This window comes from Seriola aureovittata, chromosome 5 (assembly GCF_021018895.1).
Source record: "Seriola aureovittata isolate HTS-2021-v1 ecotype China chromosome 5, ASM2101889v1, whole genome shotgun sequence".
In the NCBI taxonomy this organism is placed as follows: Eukaryota; Metazoa; Chordata; class Actinopteri; order Carangiformes; family Carangidae; genus Seriola; species Seriola aureovittata.
The window spans coordinates 24,727,578-24,751,947 of NC_079368.1; the positions used below are offsets into that span (position 1 = coordinate 24,727,578).

A 24,370-nucleotide genomic window follows, 5' to 3' on the forward strand; every position below is an offset into this window, starting at 1 on the left:
CTCTCCATGTTCGGTAATTAAATGCTTGAGCTCAAAGTCAGCACAGAGAAGAATTAAAGGCGTTCTGTGTGTACAGGAGAAAAGAGGCATCCTGGTGGTTGGGTATCGCTCGCTATTAGGCCAATTAAAATGGCATAATGACAAATTAGTTTTTAATAGCTTTAACTGCTGTTCATTCAGAGTACTAACAACTAAGCATCAGAAAGTACAAGTGGTGATATAATTCAACTGTGACCGAATATTCTAGACGTGTAAAATTGGTTTGGGATCGTTAAGTAATCAAACAAAAAAAGCTTCAGTATTCATTTCTATTAAACATATTTAGCATCTGCTTATGGGTGAATCAAACAGCAGCAATTTGTATTAAATATTGGCATCAAAAGGAGTTGTTATTGTGTCTTAAAAAAAACTCATATAAACCAAATTTTCATGTTATTGTTTTAACCTTTGCCTAGATAAATAATCTGTCAGAAGATGTGCGATGAAAAGAAAAGTTAAAGCAATTTAATGAAGCTGTAATTTAATATGATTCCAGAATATGACATAAATTTCAAAAATGAAAAACATAAAATAAAATGAAGCGTGATATAAAAATTTTGTTCAAATTGACATATGATCCTCTTATGTGTTTGCATCGTTCCTAGATGTGACTGTAAATCACAGTTTAGATTAATATTTTCATTAAATAAAATGACAGAAACAGGCCTACACAAACATACTGCACAATACATGTAGATGCAGAGCAGGCCTTACCTCTCGGGTGTTCGCTGTTGTTATCGTGGTGTTTCCTCTCGTCTTTGAGCGGCAGCTGGTGACTGAGGGCGGAGGAGAGCGTCAGCAGGCTAGCGGTTCCGGCCCCCGGTGGCAGGGGGGGCTGGAGGCCAGCTGGGTGGGGCGTGAGCGGGACGGGGATGGCGTGACCGTGGGAGAGGTGCTGAGCCTGAAGCTGCTGCTGCTGAAGCAGACACAGAAACACTGATTAATGCTACACAGTGACCTGAAGCCCTCTGCATCACAGACCAGAAAAACAAGTAGCCAGGATGAAGAGGCAGACGCACGGAAAAACTGAGGAGAGAAAGAGACAGAATAAAAGAGAGGAAAGGGAAAAGTAACATTAGCAGCAGCATATGATACTAAAACAGGGTTCCAGATGTTTTGCTCTCTGTTTTCTGCAAATGTGTTGCACATCAGAGGCTGACACCGATATCTTCAAGTCTCCTCAAAAAATTGCAAACGACTCTGTAAACCTGAGTTCTGGACTTTTGAATATGTGAGAGGTGTGATGGAGAAAAGAACAAGTTGAGTAAAAATTAAAAAGTGTCAAACACGTTTTCTCGCTTACTGCTGCTTTAACATGTCAGTGAAGGTCTGAGCAGATGAAAACATTACAAATACATAAATATACCAGCAGTGTGAAAGACAATGTGTGGGAGTATTTCATGATGATTTGTCATTTTGATTAAAGTTTAAAAAAATCTATGAACATCATCAGCCAGTAGTTGTTTTTTTTTTTTTAAATAAACATAAATGACTATTTCTGATAAAGTTCCTCCTAATTTGGTCATTAAAGAGCTGTGATCAGATAAGGAGTCAGCAGGACATTTTGCAGTTGAAATATAAACTAGTCAGTGCTCTGTGGTCGACAAACACTCTTTCTAAATGACCTCAAGCCTTTTTCCGTACTGCAGTTTCTTGTTACTTACTGGCTGACACACACAGTGATAATCGATATTTATCTGTGATAAGATAAAACTGGCCGATAATATCCGCCATGCTAATGCAAATGAAAAGATTTAAATGCCCTGCAGAAAGCTATGAACAGGTATTTCTTTGAATTGGAACTACAACCGTTCATTAAAAACATATTCTAATGACATTCTGTCGTGATGAAAAAGTTTTTGAAAACCTGTTTTTCCACATTGTAAATCTTTATAGATATAAGCCGACCTTGTATCCTGCCAATGGCTCATTGAAGAAGTTGAAAAATGTTGAATAATTTATTAATCTTTGATGAATATTAAGGTAGAAATACCTCATTCATCTTTGTTGTTGTAGATGCATTTGATCCATTCCTTTCTCTCTCTTTAAGAGCATGCAATAAACTGTATGTCCTTGAGTATTAGCAGTACACTTTTTTTTTCACATTACCCTCCCTGCACCATTTATCTCTGCTAGGTCTGTCTTACAGCATCTTCAATATCACTGTATATATGTGTGTGTGTGTGTGTGTGTGTGTGTGTGTGTATGTGCAATACACCCACTCCTATGATGGCGTTGAGTTCAGCCATGGTGACCTGCTTGGCCCTCTCCACCGCCTGCACCACCTGCTGCTGGTGCTGAGAGAGAAACACACAGACAGAAACAATCAGACGGAGCGGGAAACTGAGACAGCAACTGAGACGGAGAAGAGGAAGAGTTGCTGAATTCAGACATGTGGGTTTTGAAAGAGGGGTTATGAAGATCTATGGACAAACAGAAGGAACTGCAACAACATTATTACAAATGTATTCCTCCCATACAATTAAATAAAGATGGTAATGCAGCATATTAAAAAAAAGAAAAGAAGAAAAAAGCCTCCGCACACCTGTGAATCACATACCAGCTCGCATCTGTTTGTGCCATCAGCCTGCCTCTATTCCATCATACACGAGTTACCTGGCAGTTCTCTCCAAACTTTACACAGCCTCACATGCACTTAATCAGTCAGCAGAGCATCGTGTAGCCTGACACACTGTTGTTCATCTCATCAAACCAGCCATAAATGTGCAGGAGCAGAGGGAGCTGCACAATCTTACTGTACTTTGGCCCAGATTTTTTCTTTACCCGCCAGTTTCCGGACAAAATGGTAAACAGGCTGCACTTATATAGCACTTTTCTAGTCTTACCACGCAAAGCGATTTACACTACAAGCCACATTCATGCCATTAACTCACACATTCAAACAGCACTTTTTCTCACACACGGATGATACATCAGGGGCAGTTCGGTATCTTCAGTTCAGTGTCTTGCTCAAGGACGCCTCGACGTGCAGACTGGAGGAGCCGGGGATCAAACCACCGACCTTCCGGTTAAGTGGACGACCCGCTCTACCTTCCTGAGCCACAGCTACACCCCTAAGCATCCACCATGTTATTATTAAAAATCTGAGGCTCTGACCGGATCCAGTTTAAATGCCATCAGACAAGAGCCCGAGACACCTCTGAGTCATCTCTGCAGTTTGCTCTTTCTTTGGTAAAAGTAGTGCTCCTCCTCCTCCCCCTCCTCCTCCTCCTCCTCCTCCTCCTCACAATTTGATACTCACCAGTGCGATCAGTGAATCTCAGCGGATAGAGAAAATGGCCAGCTAATTAGGGTGTACTAGTTGGTCAAGTGTAACTTGCACAGGCCAGTTAATTCCTTCTTTGGAGAGCAGAAAACCAAACTGGTGGAGGTCCAAGGGAACAGCTCATGTTTACTAATGGCTCTGAGATCTACTGTAGAACAAGTTACCAAACATCCTGATCTTATGGAGCTTATAGAGGAAATCACTGTATACATGTGCCGGAGGTGATGTTTTACTTTTAAGAGGCTGAAACATTTCCCAACCACGATTTTTCTCACAGCTATGACCATAAATTCTGTGCAATCCTGTCGTCCGTTCAGTCTGCTCACACACCTCTAGATGGTGTAGCTGCAAAATAATGTCAACATGGAGTAACAGACGTGTTTGTGGAGAGAAAGAGACAGAGACAGATACCCAGAGAGACAGACAGCTAACAGGGCAAAGTCATCCAGAGGGTACAGAGAGAGAGAGAGAGAAAGAGAGAGAGAGAGGGAGAGAGAGGGAGAGACAGATCCAGACGGTGAGAGAGAGCAGCAAGACTCATCCAGGAGAGCAGAACATCAAAGTAGGCCAGAGATGAAAGAGCTTATCAGGTGTGGAAATGAACCTGACCATTGAGTTCAGCTACACCTCTGCAGACGGAGGCTAACCTGCCGGAACGTGACACACACACACGCACACACACACTAACACACACACACACGAGAGTACTGGCTGTGCTTTTAAAACATTATTACCAGTAATTCTTCGAACTATAGATCTGGGATGGACACTATTTGTTTTATTTCAGTCAATACAGATGCTTTTCATCTCATTACAATTGCCTTTACAGTTTAACTCTTATATCTAACATGATACCTGATGCAGAAACAAACATCTAAAACGCTGCTTTGTTCGTAAAAATCAGTTTCTAAGCGTCTACAGGTGCTGAGGGAGGTTCACACAAATTACTACAACTCAAATGCAGAAAACAGAGATTAATTTAGTCATAACATTGTCAACTATCCTTTTACACAGTTTAGTGCAAAGTACACTTCCACACTGCTGCAAGAGAAAACTAAGCTTCCTGCAATTAATACAGAATATTTTAGAAATTTCCATCTATGCAGATATTATTTTTATCAGTTTACTAATTATCTCGTTACTGTCATATTTAAAACTTAGTTATGCTGATACCAACTTTTTACTAAATGATGCTCAATACAGATGCTTGTCTACAAAAACCTTATAATAACTTTCTCTTAAAAAAAATGTTTGTATAAATTCAGTAAAATCATGATTTAAGTCAAAGAATGAGCACAACAAGAGAATCACCCAGGATTCAGTGCAAACTTTAGTTACTTGACAGTTTTTAATACTCTATTATTACTAGTATTTAAAGTGTAAAACCCAATCCCATCAATATATGCACAATTATATGTTTTATGCATAATTCTCTGGTGATATTGGTCCTTAGACAAGGGTAAAATATTTCGGAGCAATTATTTCTGGATACAGTAGGATGACTGACGCATCATCCCATTGGTGACAACAATGCCTCTGTCAGAAAAATTAACAAACTGTGGGAAGGAACAACATCAGGAAATGACAAAAATAAAAACGAAACAAAGAGCTCTCACAAACACATGCAAACACAGTCGACATGATTTGCTGCACAATAATAATACGATTGTGTTGCGTTTCATATGCGCGCTCGGTAAACGAGGCTGCGCATCAAAACAAAGCAGTAAAAGCTGCTTCCTCCCCCTGCCTCCCCTCTCTGCGGGCCTCAGGGCTGTGTAGCAGCACCACAGTCTAATGCCATTATTCCTAATCCACCCTAAACCCTCCTAATCCATGGCTAATCTGGAGGAGAGCTTTGGAGTCCAAACTCACTCCTTCCTGCTGTTCCCACCCCTCCACACACACACACGCGCACACGCACACACACACACACGCGCACACACACGCACACACACACACACACACACACACACAGACACAGACACACACACACACACACACACACACACACACAGACACACACACACGCGCACACGCACACACACGCACACACACACACACACACACACAGACACACACACACACACACACACACGCATGCATACATACTTTCAACTCCTCCAGAGCAAGGATTTATCAGCTAAACACACACACAAACTCAACTAAAGATTTCATAATACACACACTGTATAAAACACACTTCTCACACCCACTACTGTACGTGCACGTGTCTACAGTGTATTTTAACACATTTTAATATGCATTCAGATGGACAAATACACACAAAAACACACATGCAAAATAAACTCATACACAAAAACCACTTCTCTCTCTCTCACACACACACACACACACACACACACACACACACACACACACACACACACACTCAGCCACTGGCTCCTGCATATGTTAGTGGGAGACATTTAATAAGTTCAGAGCATATCTGTCTATCCCGAGCAGGGAGGATTAGCCCAGGATAATCTGTGTGTGTGTGTGTGTGTGTGTGTGTGTGTGTGTGTGTGTGTGTATGTGTGTGTCCGTATCTGTCTGTTTTGCCTCACAATCCACCACACACTTCTTCTCCTCCTTCTATGGCTTCTATCTATCTCCTTTCTCTTTCTCTTTCTCTCCCTCTCTCTCTCTCTCCCTGTCTCTCTCTCCCACCTCCGTCTTAACTCACAGTGACAGGCATTTTTGAATCTTACCTCTTGAGAGAGGAACGGGATGACTTGGGCGCAGATTGCGTTCAGCCGTTTGACGATCTCCGCCTGCAAGACAGAGAGGTGGGCGCAGAGAACACAATCATCTTCAAATTCAGCAACAGACAAGAAGACAGACGTCCTCTGCACTCAACCTACAGCTGCTCACATCAGCGCAGTTTAATGTGTGTTAAACTAAAGTAATAACCTACATTCATTACACACAAACAAGCAGTAATGTGATGTGTACTCAGCTGTTGAAAGCTTTTTACATTTGCTCTTACGCTCATAATGTCTGGTGGCGGCGCTTTTGGCTCGCGGGAAGTTGTGCATTTTAAATTTCAGGTTGTTCAGTTGAGCATTGTAATTAGCAGGAGAAGAAGCATGAGCAGCAATGACCATGAAAAGAGCAAAAACAGACAGAAACTCCAACTTCATCTGTAGAAAAACGCTGGAGAAAAAAAAAAAAAAAAAGACATCTAAGTACCACCCACACTGTTTGACTGAGAGATGATCTCTGGGAAGGCGCAGCGCAGAAACACCACAGTAATGAGCACCAGTGTCACCAAAACAAACCTCACACAACTTTATCATTGAGCGATTACTGTAAAGCAGTAATCTTTTTCTGAGGAACTCTCTACACTTCAACAAATATGGAAATGTTTACATGTCAATCATGGAGTGATTTGGTACGACTTTCTGCTGGTCTGCTGTGCACAAAGAACTTCACACAGGCTCCAATAAAAACAATAACAAGTTTTTAGTGATTGCGATTTCAGGTTTGAACGTGTCCCTCCGATCCAGTCTTCTTTTTTTTTTTTGTAGCTACACCTCCACAGACAAACACACGTAAACCTTTTGACGTTTCCTGTGACAATAATACACATCCACTTTGCAGCAGAGGAGGCTACAGCCAGCTCCTTTATCGCTGTTACCACCACAATTACTACTGGTCATTGTGTTGTATCCGGAGCTGTAGGAGCCTTCAGGACAGGAATCTGTATCTGAACCATTCGTGAAAATACAAACAGAGCTACTGTATACACACACACACACATACACACACACAAACACACACACACACATACATATGGAAGGATGAAGCTTTTTGTGCTCCTATCTACTGCCCATTAGAGAGAAGTATTTCATTTTCAAGTAGCTCTCACTTCGGCTTCACGATCATCATTCCTGATGTTTAGCGTCACGTCTCTGGCCTTGTGAGTTTGTGGTTGACTGCTTCTACCATTGGTGATCTCCGTGTATAAAAACACAATAAGTAGCACAAAAAACAAAAAAGCCAGTTGATTCCCATGTTAATGTTTTCGAAGTCAAGAGTTCATTTTCATCTGACTGTCTCTTGAGACAAGTTTGAACATTTTTCTTCTGTGGCCTTTTTTTTGTCTCATAAAAAGCAAAAGTAAAAAAAAAAAAAAAAAAAAAAAAAGAGACATCAAGACTCAGTCACTCAGTGACTCACTTTTTCTGTCAAGATGCCAAAGACTCACTGTGCACCCTTCTGTCCAAACCATTCATAGCGGACTAACGGAATAAAAATAATTGTGTCTGTCCCACAAAAGAGAAGCAGAGAACAAAGGGACTTTTTTTAAGTAGAGACAGTCCATAGTGAATAGCTACCTGCAATTCAGTGTAAACAAACTGTGATATTAAAAGAGTTCTCAACTGATTTAGCATCGCACGCTTGCCAGAGAACCTGAGATATCATCTTTTCTTTATTCCACGTATCCGTCTTCCTTATCAAACTGGTGCATACATTACCCACGATGCAACTGACTGCTAGGTGTGTTATACCAGGGGCAGCTAATGTAGCCACGAGTCACGGGCCTCAAACAGAGACGAGGGGCCACTGAGATATTAGCTGATATCATCTAACTGCAGATATGTAGTTATCGTTAAGTAATTCCATCACAGAGATCTGTAAAATGTCACGTTCAGCATCTTTGTCATAATTCTTACAAGTCAAGTCAGTCATGTGCCTCCGCCCCATCCAACTAATGCCGGCCCTCGTTCACTGAAAGCTAAGCTGAAAACGCCACCTGACACGTTTTAGTTTGAAAGCTCCGGGGTTGTGTTGCAGTCTGGACGGGTAGAAACGGAGAGGCAGACACCTGTCTCGCCTCCTGATTGGGTATTATCAGTCACAACAACCACACAGTGAATGAAACATGGATAGCAACCAAAGGTTAATACCTCCAGTTTGTTTAATCCCTTAGAACACAATCACATTGCTGAATATGAAGAGTGCATGGCTCAAAAAAAGAGACCGATAATTGCAATAAGTTTGAAATAATCGTGATTTAAAGTCATATCGGCCAGATCCACGATGCACTGTAATTGGATTTTTTAATCCCTGACATAATGAAATCACGATCAGCCTCAAAAATCCAGTAACAACCAGGGTACATCACTTATCCTTCAGTATCTCTGGAAGGTTATTCCTCCACTGCGTTCCCTGAACATCAATCAGCATCAGTCTAACGGATGATTTGTGAATATAAATCCAGGATTTGGCCCACTTGAGAATTTGGAGGAGCACAGGCAGAGTCCACTTGAGCAGATCGCTGAAGGAAAACATGGGAGACACGTGTGAGATTTTTGTCGACTTAATCAGCTAAATGAAGAGCCCGGTGAAACAAAGAAAACACAATCATGAGAACTGAGATAATTCCTCCAAGACCACTGACACAAACGCAGAGGAAGCTACATCTCTCACCTTGTCAGGCACTTGTTTCATTTATCCTTGACAGAGGTGAACTTTGCTCTGGTATCAGTGGTAACAGAAGGCCCCAGAGGCCATGAGAGCAAACCCGCTGATATAAACCCTTCAGACACAAGCACAAGCCACACTGCGGCAGGATGGTACACACATAAACACAACCGTGCGCACACAGAGACGAGCAGATACACACCTCCACAGCCTTCTCTGTATTCAGCAGATGTTTTTACTGAACCCAGGGGTTGGCTTTTAAAGATTATACAGCACTCTCTCTCCCTTTCTCTCTCTCCCCACATCAGGTAGGATTTTTTTTTTTTTTTTTTTTAACAGGAAATTGCCTGATCCGCCGTCCCAAAGGGAGTGCTAGTAGTGCAACTCAAATCCAAACACAAACACAGACAAAAGACACAGACTCACAAAGAAACACTTACGGGCACAAAGGGATGAACATCACCTTCTTTATTTGTACGACTAACTAAAACTACACAACATAGAGTCTTTTCATTGTGATTGAGTGTGACAAACGTTATTGTATCAATACCTGCAGCATATGAAATCTGTGGGGAAACTACTGCTACTAGTAATCTGTCTGAGATTTTCTTATCGTGTTGTTGTGACACACTCTTGATATTCCGCGTTTTGGCTGAATGACCAAAGGATTTGTGCCGATGCTTTTAAAGTCTAGTACATCTTGTTAATGAAACAACATTTACAAGTGAATTTGTTCACCAGTTTACTTAAGTTCAAATTCAAACTTATCTAGTCGCCCTCAATCCAATTAAGGACAGATTCAAAGGTGAAGGTGAGCTGAAATTGAATCGATGGTGTTTCGTCATCAAGAGTCATTTCATTTCTTTGTGATTCAAACTTCAGTAGTGAGAGCAGCTATTTTATGCTTCATCATTTTGGTTGAAAAAAAAAGGTGTTCTTGCAACATAAAATAAAGCTTCACTTTGTAGCATTTGGGCTCAGAGATAAAGTGGATGCAAATTAAAGATCAACCAACTCACAGCATTGGTGAAGATACACTGGAGTGGGGCTGCAACTAACGATTTATTGTTTGGTCCATGAAGTCTCAGAAAACAGTACAAAAACATATCACGGATTCTCACAGTTACAAATGATCCTATCCTAAATCCCAAAGTGACATTTATTTTTCTTACACCTTGTTTTTTTCCAACGAACAGTATAAATCCCAAATCCTGTCATTGTCACATAGCACAAAGAAAAGAAGCACATCTAAGGCTACGTCCACACTAATACATTTTCATTTAAAAACTGTGTTTTAAAACGAAAACCATCTCCGTCCAGACGACTGTTGATACAGCTCTGTATCATAAATGATCTAGAAAAGGGAGTCATGTTTTCCAAAAACGCACTAAGCCTGACAATTAAACAGACGGAAAGCCAAACGAAAGGGCAGAAGTCTCATTCACTCTTCAAACATTTTCAAAAGTTTCCACTGATTCATTCGTTGTTCACGCTGGATTTTTCAAACTGCGATACTATGTCAGAAAATACCCCTAAAACAAATATCTTGGACATCCATCTTTCTGATGATGTGTCCCCTTCTTGAATAGTTATAGGAGTTGTGCTGAGCTTTCAAAACAAGTCAAAACGACTCCAGAGGGAAAGTCATGGAGCCATTTAGAGTCAGGAAGATGGGGAACTCGAGGGAGGGCTGCAGTTCAGCTTACCTGTGATTAACTCAGAGCTGCAGCAGCACACACAACCTAAAACACTGACATTTTCATTTTATATTTAACGTTTATCCATGGAAGACTTGCTGTGCACACATGCCCTTTTTCAGCTTGGTTCTGCCTCACATTCGTGCACACCGGGGAGCTGCCCGGTACATATTAGCCTCTGAGAAACTCCACTGAAGCAGTTGGTTGGGATTTAAGTGCCTTGCTCAACGGCACCTTAGTGTTATAGGTGTGGATCGGAGAGGAGGCCATGCTCAGCATCTTACAGCCGTGGAATCAGTTGGCGATCCTCCATGAGGTGAACACTAACCCTCGAGAAGTGAATGAGTGAGTTTGCTCTGTTCTGGCATAAAGAAACAGGCGTTGAATGAGACAGTGAAAGGACAACAGACAGTCACAGCAGTTAGAACAGCATCATCTATCGAGTGCCTGAAGTTCAGCCGCCATAGTAACTGCAACAGGAGCACAGGAGGAAGTGAGGTCATAGAGCTGCAAACTGTGTAGCAAGGAGGTTAATGCAGATGGACTGGTCAACTAACTCCACTCGCCTTAACAAAGCTCTGATCTTTCCCTAAACCAAACCAAACTTTAATCACAGCGTTGTCGTATCATTTTTTGGTTTAATTAGGAGGACTTGTTGGTAAAAAAAGTGCCTCTTACAGTGCCACAAATACTAGTCCTTTTGCAAGTTTGAACTCCACAGCTATGATTACTGATTTTGAAGTATTTTGGGGACATTTTACGCCTCTAGTAGAGAGTAGAAAGTAGAGAGTTGGGGAATGATATGCTACAAAGGTCTTTGGTCAGACTGAACTGTGGATGCTGTAGTTCTGGTTTACGGCATAGATAGATATTTAAGTGTATGAATGGCCTCACCACTGATGTAATCTGTCAACATGCAATCAATCAATAGTCAATAATAGCGAAGGAGTCAAGACCAGAGGGGCAGCAAGTGGAAACTATAGAGCTCAAAGGTGTGGAGCTACTTTTGGTCAGTACATATACACAGAGACACACGTCCACAGTCAAATTACTGTATGCTGTAGTTTTTTATGCTGATTCTGTTGCATCATGTTTTTGTTTGGATGTTTTAACCTCAATATAAAAGCCTAACTATATGATTCAGCTATAAACACCACAGCTGTTGCTCTACTCATCCATATTTAACTATGTTTATCTGTATGGTCACTGTTCAAGAAACAAATAAATGTCTACAAATAATGTATACTTTACCATCTTTAAACTGTACGGTCTTAAACCTCTGGCTGTATTTTCAAATCAATGATATCATTTTGAAAAAAATAATTATAATAACGCAAATGTCACGCTCGCTGTGATGGTTTACACAACTCGAGCAAATATCAGCTAACTGAGTATGCTAATTATTTCTTCCATCACACAGAAATGAATGAAAACTAATGGCTCTCTGCAACACAACTGCATGGTTTTCTTAATGGTTCTTTTTAATGTAATATATAGAGCCAGAACAATTAATCAATTAATCAATTAATTGTTCGACAGAAAATTTATTGGCAACTATTTTGACGATTGATGAATTTTAAGTCATTTCAGTAAAATGCCACGAAATTCACAGGCTCCAGTTTCTCAAATTTGCTGCTTTTCTTAGTCCTCTCTGGTATTAAACTTTTTCCAACATTTTAGGGACCAAACATTTTAAATATTTAACAGATTAATCGATAATGACAACAAACATTTGTTGCAACCATAATGTACTTTGTAAGTTCTGATAAAATGCTTTAAAACTAGTTTTAAAAACTGCGTCTATTTTTGAAAGATTGTCAAACAAACACACGAGTGTAGAACTAAAGACTCTGAAGCTATTAGATCAGTTGTAAGGATCTTCACTAACGACTCTACAACCTCTTTCTGAAGAGCTGACCCTGAGATGTTGGCAGAGAAGTGGAAACAAAAGCGCTGGAGCAAAAAAAAAGAAGAAAAAAAAGGAAATAGATATGCTTTTCCACAAGGCAACACAACCAATTTCAGGTGACATTTTACATCAATGGCAAACAATCGTGACTGTCGGGCAGAGTGCAGGGATGTCAGCCTGTTTGGCAAACACGTCTGTTCACACTGCAGCAGACACCGAAGCGAAAAAGCAGGACTCGGTTTTTTTCCTTCTTCTTTTCCTCGAAAAGTGTCCTGTGGTTTGTACAAACCTGGAGAATTTGTGAATTCTGTGGAAAACAGTGGCCTAAACTTTGACCTGGACCTGTCAGCGTCTTGACAGTGAATAAATAATAAATAATAAAAAAAAACTGGCCAAAGAGTCTTCTAAGGTTAGGACTCAAACCAGGTCGATTCATGGAGTTTATTGGTAGATTAGAGGACTCTGTGGTCACATAAAGCCCAGTAACCTCTGAGGTAAGATCATGTGTGCTGAATTTATCTTTGACCTTGTATGTGAGTCCCCGGAGAAATGTTCCTCCAGTTAGAAAAGAGAAAAATCAGCGAGCATCAACAGCAGCTTAGAGAGGGAATGTAGAATAACTTCTCATTTTATGGTTCGCCCCATGTGATCAGATCAACAACATGCAATAAAGGGTGTGAAACACCTGACAACACACAGGGAAAAGGCTAACGGAGAATTTACCACTGAATATGGTTTCCTGAGATAACCTTTTTGTAATCTTTTTAGCATGGTGAGCTCGTGCAGCTCAAAAACATGCCAGGCAATAACCACTTAACAACAAGATGTTGCCCAAAAGAATGAAAAAAGGGGTTAGGATACTCCCACTTCAACTTCTAACAACAAAGAAATTAGATCAGGCAGGAGCCCTGGAGTCAGATTGGGTCAGATAGAAGATCAAATGTCCATCTCCCCTGTGGAGCTTTGTAAGCACCACATCAGCACCACTTTTCACCACCAGCTAATACACCTAATGGACCCCGCCATATAAAGGCTGTATTCCCCTGTGATGGCATGTTAGTGTGTGTGTGTGTGTGTGTGTGTGTGTGGGTGTGTGAAAGACACAGCTAGATATGCTGGGAGAGACAGGGAGGGAAAACAAAGGGCACTATACAGACAGGCTACAAACAGCTTGAGCTGCAAAATGAGTGCATAATGTAAAGATTCAGTTTGTGAGTAATGTGATGCAACTCTTCACAGAAGTCATAAACTGGCCCCTGGCACCAACTCAATTAAAGAGAGATTTTTGCGCTCACAGTTTCTGTTAAATAGCTTTTAAACATTATTTACAAACAACAGAAGTATGATATGAGCAGCAGGGACTCCAGCCAAAAACTAGTCCGGCACATTAACACCCTGTAAAACCCCCACTTGTTAAAATATGGATAAACAGAAAAAGACACAAAGTTCATTAGTGAGCTTTACAGCTGCTGGTAAGAAGATTTTGTTATTGGAAAGAGCTAGGCTAGCTCTTTCCCCCTGTTTCCAGTCTTCATGCTAAGCTAAGCTAACCAGCAGATATGGACAGACAAATGGTCTCGATCTCTTCATCGTCTCACTCTCAGCAAGAAAGAGAATAAGAAAACTTCTCAAAATGCCCATCAGTCATCTCAGGACCACTCAGATTAATCTTGTGAACTCTTGTTTGGTTCCCGATTCCCAGGTTGGAAAACACTAAAATACACGGCCGTGCGTTTGTAAACCATCGAAAAAATATGAAGAGATAATTACAATTACGTTACCTAAAATCTTATTTACTCTCATTTACAGTTTCCCATGTGCTTTTAATCTTGTTCTAAATGCAACATTACCAAAGGCCACCAAATGAAACAAATGGCTCCTTATCCGCTGCAGTGAAATGAGTTGTCAGAGCTCATTGAAAACACTGCCATTCTTCAGTATAAAAATGTCTTATTACTTCCTTCTTTCACCACGCTCTCCTCCCTCCTCCTTCCCCTTTATCCCCCGCCATCCTTCGCTCGCTTTATTCCTCTCTCAGTCTCTCTAATTTGCAATTGATTAGCTGTCCTCTCGCAGCTCAGTCCCATGCTCTACATCCCTCGTACCCTGCTTCCTCTTTATCCCTCCTCACCCCTCCCCGCTGCCTCCCACCCCCCGCCCGTCCTCTCCTCCGTCTACGAGTCAATTTCTCTTTAACGAGCGTTGGTACATTTCACTCCCCGGGCACCAGAGCCCTTCTGTGTAAATAAAACAGAGAGCCGAGCCAAAAATCAATGGGCCTATTACCCTCAGAAAATGCTAAACAAGCAATATTAGCAATTCGCTTGGTAGTGGAGGCCGACTGCCTTAATGGGACTGTAGCTCGACCCCCCCACCACCCTCCCCCCAAACAACATTGCCGACACCACCATCACCCCCCCACCCCACCCCACCCCCCCCACCCCCTTCAATCTCGGTTTCCACTCAACGAGCCGCACACGTCGCATCATCGTATTAAACGCCATGGATGGAAAACACACATCAGCGTCCGTGCACACTGGCGTAAGAGTGCACACAAACACAGCCTGCACATCAAAATCATTTGCTTCCAAAACTCACACACACACACACACACACACACACACACACACACACACTGAAAACAAGCACACAAAGGCTGCTGGCAGAAACTAGGGATTCACTCTCCAAAACTGTTTCCTGACAGAAATCATTGGGCACCAGGCAAAGCCACTGTCCACATTTTATCTCTTTTTGTTTTTTCTCCCTTTCCCTCAACACACACACACACATACACACACACACACACACACACACACACACACACACACACACACACACACACACACACACACAGACATACCAAGACCAGCAAACAGCAGGATTTATGGTAGACAACCCATATTTCATCAAACAAGTCTGATTAGTGTGCCAGTAAAAAGCTGCGCGTGGTGTGTGCAACATTCACACACAGAAAAACACACACACACACACACACACACACACACACACACACACACACAACCACAACAACAACAGAAACAAACACAAAAACCGACACATACCCCCTAGTAAACATCTAAAATATATGAGCACATACAAACACACACACATGCAACACACACAAATACACAAATAGCGCACACAATACTAAATAAACAACTACAGTGTACATACAGACACACACAGACACACACACCAAGTAAACATGTACAGTATACATACAGGCTGTTATACAGACACCCCGCAACACACTAACACACACACACACACACACACGCGCACACAATATAGATACACACAAAAACATACACATATAGCAAGACAAAGACCGATCATTTATCACATCCTCTCATCCTTATGAGCACGCACACACACACACACACACACACACACACACACACACACACACACACACACACACACGTGTCATGTCTCTGGAAATGAATGTGTAGCTGGTTAGCTGTGGCCCATTTAGCCTGGCAGCTGATGTGTGGTTAACACAGACATTTATGCTAATGACCCTCCATGTTTAAAAAAGGCAGCAGTAATGTAAAGGCTCGTTAAAGGCCAAATCCTCGCTCACTCCGCTCATTTTTCAGCCCATTTTCTCTTTCAATTAAACTGATGAAATTATTATTCACATGTGAAATTACTGCTCAACCTCGCCAGGCACCAAAACACACTGAAACAGAACAAATGAGAAATGGGGGAATTCTTAAGCACTGCTCTTTTTTTTTTGTTTTTTTTTTGTTTTACATCCGTTCATTATGAAACACGGTATATCTTTAACACACAATCTGGGCTCTTCACACAGTTTGTGCCCCTCCCATTGTATCATTACATTCAAGTTGCAGCTAAGTGTCCCGGCCCAGAAGGTTGTTCACAAAACACAGCGCTTGTCTTAAGGTTTTCCCAGAATCCAAAAGTTTGACACACTTAGACACTGTTTCTCGAGGTGCAACTACATTTTCTGACATGTTCTTTCCAAAATATAAGTAAAATAAGATATAATAATAACACATTACTTTGTATGAAAATATAAAATGTTGAAAAGAAAGAATATATATACAAATACTGATAATAAGATTATGGTTAATTATGGTTAACACTCTAGAAATTGAGGAAGGAGATTAGCGGTTAGCATCTTTGTTTGGGTTATGAAACAGAGTGGTGTTAAATCTTCTTTAACACGGAGTAAACAGAACATTTTTCCATCAATGAGGATTCTGGAAATACTTTGAAAAAAGGGTTTTTTTCTAAGATTACCAGTTAGCGAACACAAGAATATCATAAGCAACGAATATGTCAACCACAAAAAGGAGGTAAGAACAATTAAAAATATAAACCGCATAATGTGCGGCACCTGGAAAAACACGGTGGCACAATTTTGAAACTGAACTGACAGCGAGTTTAGCAGGAACTACGGATTTCAACCTCAAAATGTAAAACATGTTGATCTTATTTACCCTCTGCATTTATCTGACACCTACTAAAGTGAGGAATCGGTTTCACTTCCTTTTCACACGTAGTAAAAAAAGAAAAAAGTTTCCTACCTGCTTGTGCATCTCGATGTTGAGTCCGTATGACATTTCATAGTACTGAAAAAAAACAAAACAAAGATCAAACGTGTCCTCTCTGTTCCTCTTTTAGCACACAACAAAAATACTGATGCACACCCCCCCACACACACCCCCCCCCACACACAAACACACACACACACACGTAGTCAATGGCACTCACCATGACATAGTGTCTCTGCATCTCAGTTTTCTCACTGGCCAGTTTCTCACACTCCAATTTCAGACTGTGAGGCAGAAGGAAAATATCATGTTAGTGTATGTCACGATCAAACCCACAGCAGCCCTCACACACGTTCAAAGGTAAAACAAAAGTGCACTTCAAGTCAATTACGACTTTAAAAAAGACTGAAAGAATTAAATTGGAGATGTCACTTGTAGAGCACCAAACCTCTAAGTGACTACATCCTGTTACTTTAAATTTGCATTTCTAAATTTGAGTGGAACATAGAGAGAAAGAAAGAAAAAAAAAAAAAAGAGTCCCCTTGGATCACACCAGTTTCCCCTGCAGACACAGAAGACACTTACTCAGCAGGTACTGTGCAGTAATTAATGGATCAATAGACGACCACACAAAACTCATCATATATTCTTACAGTGTGAGTGGAAGCCCAAACTGCACCATCAACAAAAAAGCAACCATATAATGAGGATCCATTTTACAAGTGTGGCTACACAAAAGCTGAACTCTTTCAGATTGTTGCTTGTAACTGGAAAGCTGTGATACGTCAATACAGGAAGCTTTTGTTGAGGAGATCATCAGGTGTGCAACGGTATCTAACTGGTGCAGGTAAAGTTAGGATGCTGACAGACTAAAGGAGCGATTTAAAGGTTAGAATTGGTGATGTACTGTTGTATATTCAGTGCGTATATCTGACCCACCCTTACTCGCCCTGCCTCCCACCACCCCCAAATCAGTGTCTCCCTGCTGTTAGGATTTCACTGGTATGCAGCAGTTTGATCACATGCAGCTGGCACTGTCCTTGGTTCAGCTCGTTCTGGATTGGCCAACAAACTGGACCGCTGGTTCATCTCACCAGGTGATTGGGCAATAATTACAAGGTGGCCCGAGGCGAGCGATTATTATGCATTGGTATCGTGCTTATGGTTCTTCCCCGAGCAATGTATTTCACACTTCATCATGTCGGGTAAAAAAAGCATTTCACACCACTTGCACTTGCAGAGAGAGACGTGCATACCAAGGCTGGTGGGGGTTTACCTGTGGTTAGTCACCGAGTGAGTGATGGACCTGAGACAAAACATGGACTGCCAGTGTGTTCGCTCTATTCACAGGATCCGTGGAGAACCGGTTTCGTGGGATCTCCAGATGGATATCTACCTCACACTGAGCGTGTTTTATGTCTCAATCAAATCCTTCACAAAAATCCATCCGTGTCTTATATTTCATGGCATTGCATCATGCATTTCCCTAATATTCTGGTGATACTGTGTGACTCATAGATGATTGGTGCAAGGCAGGTCAACATCACAGACATTAACCTCTCTAACCTAATGTGGTTTCAGTTTACAATATGGGCAAAGGCCAACTGATATTATCACTACTAATTATTCTTCTGCTTTTTTTTTATTGATTAATGGTTTGTCCTAACATCAGCAAATTATGAAAAATTACATGTTCCCAGACCCCATGATGCCTTTTTTAAAATGTTGATCGTGTTTTGTATGATGAGCAATCCAAAACACAAAGATGTTCAATCTTTTTTTTTTTCTTAACAATAAAAGAATCTGGAGCCATTTGTCTTTTTGAAATTGCAATTATTTGATTAAAATTGCTCCTGATAAATTTTCTTTTTTCTGTCAATTAACCACTCAATTAATAAATGCAGCTCAATAAGACCCAGAATAACACACAAATCAAATTTATAACCACTTTTCATCCCACAGCAGGAACTTTCCTCAGTATTTTATGGGCCGATGAGCAGATGTTTCCGTGCAGCGTTAATGTCATGCTCCATCCAAACTCTCACCTGTGATACTGAGCTTGCAGGAACTGGAACTCCTCCTTGATCCGGTCGCAGGACTCGGTGACAGTGAACTTGAACGGCTGTCCCGGCTGGTGGGGGACCTCAACCCAAACCAAACAGCATGTGAGGGAAGAGAGGAAGAACTGAGCCACCAAAGTTCAGTGTCACGACACACACACTCACACACACACTCACACAGAGGCAAGACTGTAGATGACAATAGGCCTCTGTGATACGGATGGCCTTTTGGTTTCACACAGTCTCCTCACACGGTAACCCACGCACACTCACAGACACACACATACAGCTGCAGCAGTTTGACAATGAGCGCAATTGTCCGTGCGAGCGCGCAGTGGCACGGAAACTTGATCTAAACTGATTACGCATCAGGCGCGCGGCTGTTAATCCGCGCTGTTTTGACACACTGCCTTGGCTGCTACTGCTCTCTACTTACCGGATGCCGTGCCGGGGGGTACATCTTGCTCAGATCTCGAATCATTAAAAATGTATTTCAAAGTTCATCCACATAAACACGAAAACAAAATGTGTGAGCACGGATCTTTCCCCGTGCGTAAAAGGTCAGTCAGTGGTCGCTCTGCGGGCTACGTGCGTGTTCCGTGAAGAGCGAAAACATCCTCGGATCTTTGGCTGGTCAAAGACAGTGACACAGTATTTCAAAAGTCCATTCAGTGTGATAATCAGAGCAGGAGTTGCTTCACTCTTCTCCAAAATCTCCAGCGCGTTATTCTATGCGCAACAAAGCTTTAAATTCTCCCTCTGAACTAACAACGAATCCTCTTATTTTCTCTGATTTCCCCTACAAAGCATCGACTTCTGGCACATCATGACCCCGCTTGTCCGCGCCTGAGCTTCTCCGCGGCGTCTCGTCGTCACGCATTTATGGGTTAATTTCCTACAGCCTCCGTTAATGTTGACATCCTCACGCAGCACCGGAGGAGCGACCACCTCACCGACTGTAGAAGCCTGCCCCTGCGAAGCCAAATTTAGAAGCAACCAGTCGTACGAGCGCAATTACATATTCACAACAATTATAAGGGCCCGTACCGTGACGTCGGGACGTGTAGTTTAATTCATATTAGTCGATAATAAGCACTACAGATGTGCGTCTGCTGTAAAGAACTACAACTTCCCGGCTCCTCCGCGAAGCCCCCAAAGCCAATGGTGTGTGGTCTAAAGGAGGAGCGACCATTAAAGACAGCCAATAGCGACAGAGAAGTGTACACACTGCGCTCCACCCTCCTGCCAATCATCGATCTGCTATCCAATGACCTCCATCAGGATGCGATTTATGCAGACTCCCCACGTGGGGGGCTCGCTCTGGTACTAAAAGATGTCACAGGGATTAATCTGGAAACTATCTGTTGACTTATGTGCATGTTTTTTTTTTATAGAGACTTCCAGGCACAGGCTAACATATGGCCCCTTGGTGTTTCATGTTTTTCTTGTTTTTTTTTTTTTTTTTTTAATTGAATCGCCTATTAAAATTGGCTCCTATTATGGCCACAGATTGCACTTACAACCCTGCAATTAAATCCTTATTCAGCTGCTGTTGTTCACCTCAGCCTATAGGATGTAAATCATACTGTGGCTGACAAAGTAATGTAAACACTTCATTAAATTCAATTTGCATTATTGTTACTGCTACAAAGGTGGGTTTATAGGTTGTTTGTCAATTAGCTTGTTGTCCGTCCCCTTTATTCTGCGTATGGGTTAGGGTTAGGCTTACGTGTTGGAAATGTTTATATGGTTTCCTCTGTTATTATCACCTTTCTCTCTTTGTTTTTTTTAACAAATGCAACTGCAGTTTGGGCACAGATTTGCCCAATTTGGAGCCGAGAGCTCTCATAAAAGCCATAATAGACATAGTCAGAGTACCATGTAGTCTATTATGACACATCTTTTAGTGTCAGTCAGCTTTTGCGATTTCATGTTTTAGATTGAAAGGAAGTGTCACAGCTGGGAAATCACAGATGTTTAATAATAACATTAACGATGGCTGAATTCCATTTAGCTGCTTCAGTTTCTGGGTCCTGATGTTGTCCTGATGGTCGTGTCAGAATGGAGCCACTGTTAATGTTATTAAAAGCACCCATGTTTTTCTTATTGTGACAAATCTTGATGCCAACCAGACCGTAGACCGTATAGAGCAACGATTTGACTTCTATATAGATACTGCATTGTTATCATTTGTTTGTATAAAATATATAAAGTATACAGAATTTTCAGGCCCACTTGACTGTACACAATAGCAGTGTGTATGTTGTGTGTGCTTATATATGTATCCTCCTGTATATGTTTGCTCTTGACACTGTATCGAGAGTCAGTGTCCTTGTGTGTTTAAGTATACAGTACATACCAATAAAGTCGTTTCAAATTCTGCTCTGCAGGTGTTTTCACCTATGTGACCTGAGAAGACCTTTTCTCTGGTCAGTGCGGGCATGTACAGACTGCACTTCATTTATTCATGATGATTGACTTCTCTTTCAGTTTCCTGTTTTGTTGCACCTGTTAATGCTGCACTTACATTGTTTACCCATTTTGTATTCCCATTTCAACTTTTTCATGGGACTCTCCTGGATAATGTAACAACCCTGTGGGTTTGTGTTATGGTCGGCAGTTTCGATTATTTCAGCTTAGTATATGAGAAACCATGTTCTGTCTTATCAAACAATTAGATGCTTTCATTACGATCCGAGCCGTAGAAATGCTCCAGCTTGTCAATGTAACAATGTCCAAGGGAAAAATGAATGGGACTTTAACTTCCACCAGAAATGGCTCTTCCCACTCTATTAGTACAGAGAGTTCGATGATGCTACGTAATTCCCAGCATTGCTCCACCTTATTTACACCTGAGGTCTGATCAACCACGGGTGTGTGTGTGTGTGTATAGAGGGCCTTAAAATCATTTTACAGGACGCATTTGCATTATTTTGTTGACCCCTTGTAACTAATACTATCCAATTAAAACACCTATTGTTCGGTTAATTGAAATATATCATGACTGGAACTCATCGCCTCGATCTATCTCTTATATTCGCACACCCACTCAGTGTGAGGGAATGAGTGTATACAGTATGTCAGCCCACATTTACCCACTGTAAGTAGATGTTCAGTGTGGGTAGATGAAACACACTGTTGCTGGGTCAGCAGCTCGCCAAACCGCTGCGTTCAGTCATTTAGCTGCATTAACTGACTAAGTAACTGTCGAAAATCTTAATCATCTGATGCTGCATTACACTTCATATTTCTTCTCTCCCCCTCTGAATTTCTTATCACCTCTTATAGCTACATTTGGGATTAGATTTATTATAATGTGTGCGCCTAATTGTATCTTAAAGCTGCGGTGCTGCTCTAACATGATAAAGCGGGGCATCTATCATCATTACATGTTACCTTTTTTTATTTATTTATTTTATTGCTCAAACACACAAACACACACACACACAGGCGTACAAATGGTTATCCACAATATGACACCACATCAATCCTCTCTCTCCTTCAGTCAGTCTGTCCGCCTCTGTCTCTCTGTCTTTCCTGTTGTCTCTGCCTCTCCATACGTACACAGGATTGTGCACACATACACACCGCCTCAGCCATTCAAATACACATCTCTATCCACCACACATACAAACTAATATCTCAGGTAAGCACAGGGCCTAAAGTGACCTGCTGTCGTGGTGCGTGAATCCACTAAGGCTCCGAAAAGGTAATATCGTGCCCTCCCTATTTCCCCTCCAAGGGTTGAGCCGTGATGTGGGTGAGCAGGGGAGGTGCAGAGGTGAGGGAGGGGGGCAGGTGAGGAGGAATAAACAGATTTATTTGCCTGCGCCCCTCTCTGATTATTTTGCCCCTGCCTTTTGTTCCAGACCTTATGAAACCCAAATGTCAAGTGAGGCGAGGGCCTCATATCGAGCCCTGTCAATCACGACCCTCTGCGCACCTGAAGCCCTGACGCCGGATTATTGGCTTCAACACAAGGGCTGCCTCTGCCGCCAGCCACGATGCCTCAGACGATTCGACAGCCACGTTTTTTTTTTTTTCTAAAGAGGAACTTCATTTGGCAGCTGATGCGCAGGAGATTGCACAGGAGCGTATTTTGAGGGTAGATGGGTAGCAGGCTGGATGTGTGCGCGTGTGTGTGTGTGTGTGTGTGTGTGTGTGTATGGAGGGCAGAGTGGCTTATTGAGGGAGGGGGGATTAAGGGGGAGGGAGGCAGTCTTGTCGTGGGTTATGGTGGGGAGTGGGTGGCGAGGAAACCCGGCCTTAACATCTTGCTCAGTGCACTGATCCCGACTAGCTATCAACACCTGTACACATGTCTCTTAATCTCACTGCTGCTCTCTCTTTCTATCCCTCCCTCCCTTTCACCCTTACACTCACACACACACGTACACACACGTACACACACACACACACACACACACACACACACACACACACACACACACTTCTACAGTATCTGCTTATTTTTAATATTACTTCCTCACTATTACGAACCGTAACATCCATGCATTCTCACACACACACACACACACACAGTCCAATGGTCATAGTATTTACCCTTTGTCGGGCGTCTACTGCAGCTCCCCGGCACCAGAATACATTAATGTATCCGGAGAGCCACATCCAATTCAGATGGTGCAGCTTAGGTGAAAAAAGGATAACACATCGTCACACAAGTTACATTCATTGCTGTTAACTCCCTCCATACATCACAGGAGCACCAGTTAAAGAGGTGGGGTGAACATGTTGGTCCTCATGCATGAACCAGTCATACGAACAGATTCATTATTAATTTGTACATAAGCGCGATTTAAGAGAATTTGTGGCATTCACCAATTTTTCTCTCAGGTACAAATGCATTTCACGAGTGGTCCTGATGTAGGTCATGAACGGATGTAGAGTTTTTAACCTTGTTAACATGTCCATATCGTGTTTTTCTATATAATACAAGACATATCATGAGCGAAATAAATAGTCAACGCCATGACTGTGTACTGCCACCTTGGAACTGCAGTGACAGTCTCAAAAACGGATTCAGGCAGGTTTTCATACGTCACAATCCTAAGGAACCAATCCCGTCAGCTTGCGTGGACGGGAGGCGGGCAAAATAAACAGGAAAGCTGGTCAGCACAGAAAGAGCGAGAGTTTGCATTAGCACAACCACTAACACTGTGTCAGCCACTGCCAGCTACAAGCTAGCAAACAACATGAACAATTAAAAGATGCTAACTAGGCTAACCATTCTGTTATATCTGCTAGTCAACGATTTTGTTCACAAAAGACTCCTCATCTGAGTCTGACTGAGGCTCAAACATGTGGCTGAGTCTCTCTGATGGTTCCTCCGCTAACCAGCTTGATACGCTCTGCTCTTTCACCTGTCAACCTGGCACAAGCAGCGGCGGAAAGCACGACACAAGGCCTGATCC

The 24,370-nt window shown here is 41.9% G+C and overlaps 1 protein-coding gene across 3 annotated transcripts in view; it reads right to left on the reverse strand.

Annotated features, from left to right (window-relative positions):
* Nucleotides 1-19,907, reverse strand: part of LOC130169910 (transducin-like enhancer protein 4) — a 39,249-nt gene extending 19,342 nt beyond the window's left edge. Inside the window, exons 1-7 of one of the 3 annotated variants that reach the window (XM_056376963.1) lie at nucleotides 19,375-19,907; nucleotides 18,924-19,009; nucleotides 17,099-17,162; nucleotides 16,912-16,956; nucleotides 6,034-6,096; nucleotides 2,262-2,336; nucleotides 754-955 (exon numbers count right to left, since the gene is read on the reverse strand). In XM_056376963.1, the coding sequence (XP_056232938.1) occupies nucleotides 754-955; nucleotides 2,262-2,336; nucleotides 6,034-6,096; nucleotides 16,912-16,956; nucleotides 17,099-17,162; nucleotides 18,924-19,009; nucleotides 19,375-19,419 (580 nt within the window). In that variant the 5' untranslated portion in view covers nucleotides 19,420-19,907. Of the gene's footprint in view, nucleotides 1-753; nucleotides 956-2,261; nucleotides 2,337-6,033; nucleotides 6,097-16,911; nucleotides 16,957-17,098; nucleotides 17,163-18,923; nucleotides 19,022-19,374 lie in introns of all 3 variants that reach the window. The other 2 variants (XM_056376962.1, XM_056376961.1) reach the window with 2 other exon arrangements.
* Nucleotides 19,908-24,370: the final 4,463 nt, after the last annotated feature.